The sequence below is a fragment of the Myotis brandtii genome, unplaced genomic scaffold, assembly GCF_000412655.1.
Source record: "Myotis brandtii unplaced genomic scaffold, ASM41265v1 scaffold1077, whole genome shotgun sequence".
Lineage (NCBI taxonomy): Eukaryota > Metazoa > Chordata > Mammalia > Chiroptera > Vespertilionidae > Myotis > Myotis brandtii.
Window position 1 is genome coordinate 1288642 of NW_005353666.1, and position 11158 is coordinate 1299799.

At 54.1% G+C, this 11158-nt stretch overlaps 1 protein-coding gene across 1 annotated transcript; it reads left to right on the forward strand.

The window, feature by feature from the left end:
- Positions 1 to 500: 500 nt before the first annotated feature.
- Positions 501 to 4349, forward strand: MPC1 (mitochondrial pyruvate carrier 1). Its single transcript, XM_014542291.1, has 4 exons — positions 501 to 1171; positions 2721 to 2817; positions 3420 to 3552; positions 3858 to 4349. Exons 1-4 carry the CDS (start codon positions 1082 to 1084, stop codon positions 3880 to 3882), a joined length of 345 nt encoding a protein of 114 aa, XP_014397777.1. The 5' UTR covers positions 501 to 1081; the 3' UTR covers positions 3883 to 4349.
- Positions 4350 to 11158: the final 6809 nt, after the last annotated feature.

Below are 11158 nucleotides of genomic sequence, written 5' to 3' on the forward strand. Positions count from 1 at the left end.
GTCCTCGCCCTCTGCCTGTGGGAAAGCGCTGCTCGCTGGCGTGTGGACTCGCTGGGACACAGCCTGAGGCACAATCTATTAGGCTTTCTGCTTCTTATATTTCATAGCAGAACCTGCTTAGCTCCGTCAGCCAACAATTCATGCTGTAAACTAGAACCGCCACAGGCTCTGGATCAAACCTCTGAAAGTGGTGTTGGACGCGTGTCTATGGAAGATGGTATCAGAGTATTTCAACAACTCGTTCAGTGGATAAACTTAAAGATTTTGCCTTCACAGAACAATTAAGCTGTATCCTGGCAAGAAGAATTGCCATTTCAGAAATAAAAGGAATTCACTATAAAACTTCCTATATGTTCTAAATGGGCTGAAGCTTAGCGTTGAGGAAAACGGTTCAGTTGACATTGAAAGTTTTTCCTATTCATTTATTCAATAAATATTTCTTTGAATGCCTGTGAGTGGAAGGCACCGCTGCCTCTCAGTAGTAAACAGAAATAACATTTCACGCCTCTTCCTAGGGGCTTCATTCTGCTGATAACTGTTAGTCAATGAAAATGGGACGTTTATTGTTAATAGAATTCTGCAGCCTTGTGCTTCTCTCCGGCTCGTCATTTTCTAAGGAACGGCCCCTTTAAGCCCGTGCTGTGTGGTGTGAGAGCCGAGAGCCGAGAGCCCCTGAAATGGGGCCGGTCCCCACAGAGGTGCCGCGTCAACACGCACCGCTTCTCAAAGACACGGTACAAAATAGAACACAGGATACCGCACTCATGCATTGCCGCTGGTTGTGTGTTCAGATTCAAGGACTTGGATATGTGGGAATAGATAAACTTAATACAATTAACTTCTCTTTTTCCTTTTAAAATTTTTAAATTACGTTTGTGTCTCCTGCTTGTGAATTGCATTATGTTTCTATTGGCGCCCTCTAAGGATCACACTTATTTTTTTAAATAAAATTAAGGTTTAATTTCATTGGGTCCCAGTTGTTATTAGAAATGTCACTAGACGTCTCGGGGAAAAGAACCGAGCGGCCCACTCCGCAGCTCCGGCGCCGAGACCGCAGACTGGGGCCCAGTGGCCTCGGAGGATGCCGCCTCTGAAAACGCCTGACCTCCTCCTTCTTTTTCTTTTCATGTCGCCCTGTCCGAACCGCGGTGATTTCTCACAAAACAGCACGGTAAGAAAATCGTTCCTCCTTCACTTCAGCCTGTCGCAGATCCCGCATCAACAGAGTTAGGGACAGCAGACCCCTTTGCTGGAGGTAGTGTGACCAGCACCAGGGCGGGGGGAGTGGCTGAGGGCACCCCGGCGTCCCTGCGGGCCTCTGGTCCCTCCTAGAGTCCCGCCTCTGCAGGACCCAGGGGCAGGACCTCCTGGTAGCAGTGGGCACAGAGCCTGGCTGCTGACGGCACAGACTCCACCCAGTCAGTAACCAGATCATGGCACTTCATTCGTGTGGATGTTCTTTAACCCAAGTTACGAATTTATAATGAAATAGAAGTATTTTCCCATTTAATCCAAAATATGTTAATTTTTTCCTTTCAAATATTTATCATGAAATTCCTTCTTTTTCTAGACATTTATGGTGACTATCTGCTAGAGCATAGACTAACGTACTTTAAAAAGGGACGCGAGCACGAGAGCCTTGCCCTAGTTAGAAAGCGCGTATTAAACTTGCTGAGGTAGGTACCTTAGTCAGCTAGTGTGGAAGTTATTTTTACCTTCTAGGGACTTTATAAGAGATGTATTTAAGTACCGGCCATGCTCACGGCCACAGTGCACGCCCTGCCTCACAGAACCTGTCACGTGCAGCCCTCACTCATCACTCCACAGCTGAGTTGGCTGTCCCTGCTGTTAAGCATGGGCCGCTGAACATTGGTGTCCTGGGACGGCCCATGGTTGGAAAATGAAAAGCTGTTGGTCCATTTTAAAAATAGAAGTTGTTGCTATTATTTTACAAGTATTTTCCAATCTTTTTAAAAATATATATTTTTATTTCAGAGAGAAAGGGAGAGGGAGAGATTGAAACATCAGTGATGACAGAGAATTATCAATCAGCTGCCTCCTACGGGCCCCCTACCGGGGATGGAGCCTGCGACCCAGGCATGTGCCCTTGACCGGAATCAAACCCGGGACCCTTCAGTCCGCAGGCCGACGCTCTATCCACTAAGCCACACCAGCCAGGGCTATTTTCCAATCTTAATATCTGGGACTCTGGAGTGTACATTTCCAGGTTCTCAGATCTTAAAATAGCTCACATGAGCCCAAAGAAATTTCCCGTATTAAAGTTCCTTTCTTCAGAGAAAGTATCCAGTTTAGGGTCTGCATATTAAAAGATGTCAATGAAAATTTGAAAAAGAAGTTTTGATAGATTTAAGCATTAAATTATGGAGAATAGTTATCACAGGTTTTAAGTTATGGCAAGACTGAATTGTGTGAGAAGTTCATCTCACTGTAAAGTTCTCTGAATGGGACAATCAGGTTACTTGGTTGACCTCTGAAAGCTGGTCAGGACTTGGTAAACTGCCAGTCCTTTCTGGCTTTGAACTCACCTTGTAAGAACTGCTGACTCATAGGCAAACTCTTCGCCGGTTGACCAGTGCGCCCAGGACAAAGCTCGGGGATTTGTTTCCCAAGGCTCACACTGACGAAGTAAGAAGCCCAGCTGTTCACAGCTCCGCCTTCATTTTTCCTCTCCCTTCCTTCCCTTCTCTGTCTTCCCACAGCACTTCTGGGGCCCGGTAGCCAACTGGGGTCTCCCCATCGCCGCCATCAATGACATGAAAAAGTCTCCGGAGATTATCAGTGGGCGGATGATGTTTGGTGAGTGTGTGCTCTGAACACCTTCGGCCTTTCCCCGCATCATTAGCATAAACAGCTCCCCAGCGCAGCTCTGGACAGGACAGTCACTTAGGAAATGGCATCACCCCTCACCGGGAGGAAAGGCAGGTGGCTCTGAAATGCTGCCTTGGGAGCGCTGGAGCCCGCTAGCTGGCGGGCTGACTGCTCCCAGCTGAAGAAGGTGTCCTCTGGGGCGTAGTTGGAAAACGCTTTCTTACGTTGACTTGAAACCCTGATATTTGACCATAAAGCTGTTGAGAGGATGACAAAGCAGTTCCTGCAGGTGAGGGACTGTGAACAACTCGAGGGGACAGGACCGTGGCTGGAACTCAGATGCCCACTCCCTCCCTCCGACACCCCATCCTTAAAATGTTCAGGTGATAAGTAACAGCACCCACCAGGAGAGTCCGATATCTGATGAGCTTCCCATTCCTGGTGCCTTTCCGCCAGAATTTACCTCCTGTCACAGTCTTAGCGGAAGGGCTTCTCTTGTGGTTCAGGCTGGTGCCCGGTGGGTCTGGGGTCCCTCCCACACCAGGTCTCTGAACCGTGAGCCATTGCTCCCCTCTGCTTGGTGTTTGCAGCCCTCTGCTGTTACTCTCTGACGTTCATGAGATTCGCCTACAAGGTGCAGCCTCGCAACTGGCTCCTGTTCGTGTGCCACGCCACCAACGAGGTGGCCCAGCTCATCCAGGGCGGGCGGCTCATCAAATACAAGTAAGCAGCGCCGGCTCATCCTCTTGGCTGACGGAGGGGAGAGCGGGCCCGGTCCTGTCTTGGGCATTTGGGCCATGAGTGTGTGCAGATGGATGTGAAACCCGTTTCTGAGAAAGCTGTGCTGTTGAGTGTGAAACAGTGCCTGGCAGTTAACGCCACGCCGTGCAGATGCACTGACTACAGTGTGGACAGGGTGTGTCTTCATAACATCGGGAGTGGGAACGGCTGTTGGGTGGGTGAGGTCTTCTTAAAGCCTCCGGGCCCTGAGGCGCAGTGACACCCCCTGTGTCCTTGTCTCCCTGCAGCATGAATAAGAAGGCAGCAGCGTGACCGGCAGGGAGGCGCTGCCCGCTGCTGGGCCTCCGGCTCAGTCACCAGGACGCCCTGCTGAGGAAGACCCGCTGAGTGCCGTTTTACTAACCCCACCATTCCCACCCACAGCGAGAGCCCGAGCCCCTGACCCGCCCCGGCTGCCTCCCAAGTGCTGACTACTCTCCTCCTCCCCTAACCAGTCGTCACACGGGCAGTCATCCGTGATTCCCAGCCATGCTTTCTCTGAGGCCGTGTTGTTATCTGTTAGAGTTTACTGAGCGCGCAACGGAAGAGAACCAAGCCTGTGACTCTCAGACCTGAGTGCTCAGAACGCTTGCCTTGTTCTGTAACGACCATGAGACAACCCCAGCTACACCCTTCAGGTCTCACCCCAGGGTCTGAAAAGTGTCCGTTTCCATGCAGTGTGTATTCTGAAATGCTGTGACTTAACAGCAATAAATGACTTAAATATTTGTCAGTGAGAATGAAATGCCTCGCCATGTCTTTAAGGAACTGCAGGACTGTGTCCCTGCAGCACAAGCGTCGGTATAACGGGGACTCCCTCCCCAGTGCCAGAGGAGGAGCCGTCCTCCAAGTGGTCAGACAGCTCTTTCTCATGGGCCACGTTAGAAACGCCCCAATGCTGCCCTGAAGATGCCCTGGAGGTGCGCTGGCCTCCTGTCCCCTGAGGTTCCCTGAGGGGGTCAGAGCTGTGCAGTGTCCCAGGGGGCTGCAGTCCCTGGCCACACAGGAGAGGGGGCACTGTGCGAGGCACCAGGGAGAGGAGGGGCCTCTGGGGTGGGCGGGCCCGGGGACTTGGTGGCGATCCCACTGCTGCAGGGTGAGCGCCACCGTGAGACAGCGTGGAGGGTGCGCGTGGCCAGTGGTTCCTCACTTCATCCGCATCCGCTGGCCTGCGAAGCACTCTCCCAGAGCAGGCCCGCCACCTTTTCTCTTTTCGATGGAAGTCTCTTGGCTGCTTTAAAATGACCGTCTCCGCTGTCTGTCACTAGCACAAGGGGACACCTGGGCGGTCGGCAGGGAAGTGCTGGCCGCTGGCACAGAAGACTGACCGAGCAGCGGACCTCTCTCAGTGGCCGGGCAGCGGGAGGTCCTGGGTGGCTCCTCCTGCTCTGTCTTCGGGGTTTGTCGGGCTCCATCTCCTAGACACGTGGGGAGTGTCCCGGCGCCACACCTGTAAGTGTCTGGTCCCTACGAGAGCTGCGTGCACTTGAGGCTCCCTTCTCCGAGGGCTGGGGGGATGGAGAACAGGGCGCCGTCCATCCCCCAGATCCTGGGAACTGCAGTGTGGAAGCGAGGGTGGGGTCGGCGCCACCTGGACTGCTCACAACCCAGAAGGCCAGGTTCAGAACTAAACTACCCAGAGAACCTCCTCTCCAAACGTGATACCCAAACGTTCACCATGTTCTCCCTTTCAAACAAGTTCGGAGAGAGCTGGAAGGCACAGGAGCCATCCAGGCGGAGTGGACACCGGATGTCCGCGCGGAGGTGCCGTGCTGGCTCCCGCGCTGTAATGGGCTCAGGGATGAGGTGACGATTGCGAAGCACTTCCTGCCCCGCCAGGGCCGGCTGAGTCCTGGCACCGAGCAGCCCGCTGCCCGCGGTGCGCGGCCCGGCAGGAAGCTGGTCAAGGGCCTCTTGTTTCGCAATGCCCTTCGCACGGTTGGTTTAGGGCTGTCCCTCCCTCCTGGCCTTCCGCCCACTGCCCGCGCAGGAACCGGCTCGGCTGCTCTGCTGCTCGCTCCCCAGGCTGCGTTCAGTCGCTCTGTCTTCTCCACCTTTTCACTAAGATTTCTCAGACTCGTGTGCACCGAGCGGTGACAGACAGTAGTGAGAAAGGAAGCAGCAGGCGCAGTTCCATCTGCGGTCCTGACACCCCACGTGCCAGCAGGCGGCTTCCTCGCAGCATGTCCTGTTCAAGGTCTAGAAGAGAAGCAAACACCAAGGCCGCGTCGTCAAAAGCAAAGCCCGGGGACCCGGGACTGAGGCTGGGCAGGTTGGTGGCCTCGGGGAGGGGAGGACACCAGTTGCCATTGGAACGGTTTTGAATTTTTTCTGGCTTTTTCTCTTGGGCATGATAATGGACTCATGACTTTTTATAGACTTAACGTGTTGTTTTAAATTCTCACCCGAAGATACGTTTTATTGATTTTAGAGAGAGAGGGAGAGAGAAAGCGAGGAACATCGACATGAGAGAGAAACATCGATAGGTTGTCTCCAGTATATGCCCTGCTCAGGGATCGAATCCACAACCCAGGTATGTGCCCTGACCAGGAATCACACCCGCATCCTGTTGGTGTACAGGATGACACTCCAACCAAGTGAGCCACCCAGCCAGGGCAAGATGATGCGTTTTTGTCAGCTACGATGGTTATTCTTTTGGCTCCCATGTCATTCCTTCAGCGGCTGGGCGGGAGGAGGTCCTGGGCCGCTCCTCCTGCTCTGTCCTCTGCGGTGTGCTGGGCTCAGTCTCCTAGAGACGTGGGTATCTTTGAGAGTTCCTCTTGTCCCCACACCAGCTGGAGGCCTCCTGCCCACTGCCTGCCTGACCCCAACACGAAGCCGTTCCCTGGGGCTCTGGCCAGGTCTGAGGAATGGTCCTTGCACCACCACGCGGGCTCGTGGTGCCAGAGCGGCGTTGCTTCCTGCCCGTTCAGTGTCTGAAGCGCGCAAGTTCCTATAATGGTTCCAAGTGCACAGAAGGTAACCGTAGACTCTGTTACGTAAGCACTTTCCGAGTGAAGCTGGCTGCCATTGTCAGGAAGTCCCGAGAAGGGGCGGCTGCCGGCAGTGCTCTTAGCACAGATCCCCGAGGTCTGCCTCCCGGACAGCCAGAGCGACGGGGCCACCTGAGCAGCTCCGTCTCCGAGTTCCAGTCCTCGTCACTCTGTCTGCGCTGAGGACTTCTGGCCAAACGCTCACTTCCGCCGTTTACTGTCTAATTTCTGGTACAGTTACCACCTACAGAGTTTAAATGTTCAATCTTGTCCTGATGGGAAAGTTTTGTCATGTGCCCCTTTTTAAGCTACAACTTTTCTCTTTAAATAAAAATGATATCACCAAAACCGGTTTGGCTCAGTGGATAGAGCGTCGTCCTGCGGACTGAAAGGGACCAAGTTCGATTCCGGTCAAGGGCATGTACCTTGGTTGCGGGCACATCCCCAGTGGGAGATGTGCAGGAGGCAGCTGATCGATGTTTCTCTCTCATTGATGTTTCTAACTCTCTATCTCTCTCCCTTCCTCTCTGTAAAAAATCAATAAAATATATTTTTAAAAAAAAATGATATCCACATTTTCTTCCTGCCATACTATGTATTCTCATACCAAGGCTAACATCTTCTAAATCCAACTACTTCTCTCAGGTACCGTTCTCCTAACCTGAGGAGTCAGTGTTTACTCTTCCTTGAGGGGGTGAGTTTTAAGGAGGTAGACGGGTGGCACAGTGCTCGGAGGCGGCCCATGTCAATGCAGGCTCCTCAGGGTTTTGTCTGCAGTCGCTTCACTCAGAAGTTTCTGTTTGCAATCAAGGACTCTCGCCAGCCTCGGACAAGGAACGGACTTGGTCTCATGCCCACACTCCCGATGAGAAGGCAGCGGCGGCACGCGCACCTGGCAGAGTTTTTACCAATATCACAGGACCGTGACTTCTAAGGGGAGGCCCCGGCCGGGTGCCTCGGTGCCCGCGCTCTGCAAGCTGTCAGGGGAAATGTACTGGAGAGGAGATGTAAGCCGATGCCTCCTTGGAGCTGCAGGGCCCTGTCTCACGTGGATGACACAGCCCCTGCTGGCAGGACCGGGCTGCATTCCACTGCAGGCTACTCGACTGCAGGCGGGTCTGGGAGCAGGTAGAGCAACAACCGCTGCCGTGCAGGGAGGGAAGGCTCCTGTCAGTTTCCGCAAACATGGCATTGTTTTGAGTTTGCAATAAAATCCACACCCCGATGAAATCGATGCCATCATGTCTTCAGGGGTAGCGGCCCTTCCAGTGCGAGCTGAGGTCTCCCAGGGACAGTCCCCGGGGCTGCGGGAAGAGACTGCACCCTGGGCCTCCAGGAGCAGGTAGACTCCGGGGCAAAGAGGAGCCCGCACACCCTGCCCCTCCTCCCGCAGCCCACGGCTCCTCACTGGCCCTTCCCCAGGTTTGAAATGATTTTGTGGCAAAATTGCGCCACCTTGTGGCCTCATTGGATTCAAAAGCTGAAATGAGTAATGTTGCCCTCAGTCCCTGTTGACCTAGTATCTGTAAGGACTATAAACACGCTCTTCAGTCCAGCGGGTGTGCGCAGGGGCTGAGCATTGACCTACAAACCAGGGCACACGCTGGGGTTGCAGGCTCCACCCCCAGTGTGGGGCGTGCAGGAGGCAGCCGGTCAGTGATTCTCTGTCACCATTGATGCTTCTATCTCTCTCTCCCTTCCTCTCTGAAATCAATAAAAATATATTTAAATAAAAACACTCTTCAAAACAGAGTCTCCTTAGTAGAACACCCCGTCTCTACTGCCACACACATGAGAAGCTAAGACAAAAAGCTCACGGCTCTCCCAGATTTCTTGTTGGGGCAGGGCAGACTGAGAAAAGTGCCCTAGACTATAAAACCGTTATTATTATTATTTTTTGTCTAATCAACCCCTCTACAGACATGATTAACAAATGACCCCGATGCAAAAAACAAACAAAAAACACAAAAACAAACCCACACCTACCCTTAACCGACTTGTGCCTCCGTAAATATTGCTGAGTGGGAAACGCAGGTGAGCAGACTTTTCACGTCAGGACGACTGCCTGCAGTTGGTCCTCCCGCCCCCACCCAGGCCGGTCCAGAGGAGCAAGTCTGGTCACGAGGGTTTTGTTCATCTGGGTGTCATTGGCTCAGCTCCTCACCAGCTGTGAGACTGCAAGGACGTCACTGAGTGTCCCTGGGCCCTTGTGGTGTTTTTTTTGTTTGTTTGGTTTTTGGTTTTTTAAGATAATTTCCGGTGAGCTTCTGGAGTTACAGCCCTTTGCTCATTCACTCATGGGGAAATGTTTCCAGAGCATCTACTGCAGGGGTCCTCAAACTTTTTAAACAGGTGGCCAGTTCACTGTCCCTCAGACCGTTGGAGGGCTGGACTATAGTTTAAAAAAAAAACTATGAACAAATTCCTATGCACACTGCACATATCTTATTTTGAAGTAAAAAAACAAAACGGGAACTAATACAATATTTGTATTTGCATGTGGCCCGCGGGCCGTAGTTTGAGGACCCCTGAGCTACTGCATCATGTGGCGCTAGACTCTGGGAACCCAGGAAGAGAGGAAAAGCAGGGAAGACGCAGGACCTGAATTCATGCGGCCTGTCCTGGGGGACGCCCCTCCTCTTTGCTGGGAGAAGGGGACGGTGTTGAGACAGGAAGACCACATCCCCCGTTACCAAGCAACAGTCACACGTCCACGCTGAAATCAGGAAACCCACGGGAAGGGCTGAAGGACTCGCAGGGCACGCAGCTGAGATCCTTGTAGCGTTCCGGGAAATGGCCCACCAGGGAGTAGAATTTCCTTTCCTGTGTTCCCAGCCAGTCCCATCACAGGGCGGGGCGGGCCTGCTCTCGGCATCTGTGTGCCCACCCTGCCAGCCTGGGCAGCTGCCACACGGACTCCCTCAGCAGTAACGGAGTTGACACCAAGACTTGTTTTCTCCTACAACTGACCCTGGTGGCCATGGGGAGGGAGTTTGTCTCAGCTTCTTTGCTGTGCTTTGCTGTTGCTCATTCACTCTTGCTGGGAGCACCTGCTGAGTGTCTATCACGCGCCAGGCCCTGTGCCTGGGGTTGGGCCTGGACGCGGTCAGCAGATGAGCGGGATGACTGGCCAGGCCAGTTGGCTGAGCAGCTGGTGGGTCCGCTCGGGATGGACAGCAGGTAGCAGGGCCCAGGGCAGCGGCGCGGCCATGTCTCGGTAGGTCTGGAAGGCTAGGGGAGACCCCCAGGTCCAGGGGAGCTGGCCGAGAACGGAAGCTGGCAGGAGCTGGGTGGGCCATGGCGGTGCGGGAGCAGGATTTCAACCCTGAGAACCGAGCTTCCAGAGGCCTCTTGGTGGGAGCCTGGATTTCAGCCTCTCAGCGGGTGGTCTGGCCAAGCATGCGAGTCTCTGCATGTACACACGTGTGCAAACACGTATTGCTCAGTGGATAGAGCGTCGTGACACACGAGGCTGGAGAGAAGAGCTGGGCTGGTCATGACCAGCTGTGCCTTTATTCTGAGGAAATGAGGGGCTCGCGGCAGGTTTTCAGCAGAGGAGTCAGTTAGTGACCACAGCTGCCCGGTGGAGATGGCCACGAGTGGGGCCAGACCGGAGGGTCAGCGAAGCTGACATTGGCCGCGGCCACGTGGCTGTGTCCCTGAGGACGGGGCTGCGGGTGATCCCCGCGGTTTGCTGGTTTGGATGGAAGTGTGGGGACGCTGCTCCCTCTGTCCCAATGGGACACCCTCCCCTGGCCTCTGGTGGTCACGCCGGTCACCGTGTCTAGGGGTGACGGGCATAGAATCACTGAAATGCCGTAAACTATCCTATGGAAAATGAGAAGCATAGTTGGAGCCAGGCTGTGTTTTCCTAAAGGTTTGTCTCCTCCTTTTCACTCAGTCGTTATCCCCAAGTTCTCCTTCCGCCCCCACCTTGACAACCAGTCCTGCCCACGGTGCAGCTTCCTAGCTCCTCGCTACGTAGCGTCGGGTAACTATGGCGACAGACCTGCGAATAGGCAACTGACTTGCTCATTCACAAAGCATTTGGGTGCTCAGTCCTTAAGGAAGAAAAGCTATTGTGTTACTTTTGTACCAGGATTTGCTGTCATGTCCAGAGAAGTGAGGAGACAAGCTGACGGGACAGTAAACGGCCAGTGATGAAACATTACAGATTGCGCCCACCCCACCCGCCTGGGTTCTGCGCGCCCAGGGACTTCCAACCCCACGGGGCTCCCTTCGCGTCACTGTCCTCACCGCAACCGGCCGTAACCTGTGCCCTGCGGTTAACGACACCGCATTCACGGCTCGTTGCTGACTCGTCAGCATTGACCGCGGGCCTGCGAGAAGCCCCTTTAACACGCGTCTTCCCCGCGGAGCGCGTCGCAGCTGCCGGCCCTGCGGACCCTGGGAGGAGCCTGGGCCGTTTCAACCGTGAACCCACAACAGAGACGCGCACAACCGCGGGCCCGCGGGCTGAGCAGACCATGGACGGGCCCCTACACGCGCGGATCAGTTCAATGGAAGCGCGGAATACGGCTCTGCCTCAGAGCGCG

Excerpts from the sequence above, each read along its gene's own strand:
- MPC1 (XM_014542291.1), top strand. The coding sequence starts at position 1,082 with ATGCCGCCTCTGAAAACGCCTGACCTCCTCCTTCTTTTTCTTTTCATG. Across the intron at positions 2,818-3,419 it reads CAGTGGGCGGATGATGTTTG|CCCTCTGCTGTTACTCTCTG; the intron begins GTGAGTGTGTGC and ends TGGTGTTTGCAG. Across the intron at positions 3,553-3,857 it reads GGGCGGCTCATCAAATACAA|CATGAATAAGAAGGCAGCAG; the intron begins GTAAGCAGCGCC and ends GTCTCCCTGCAG.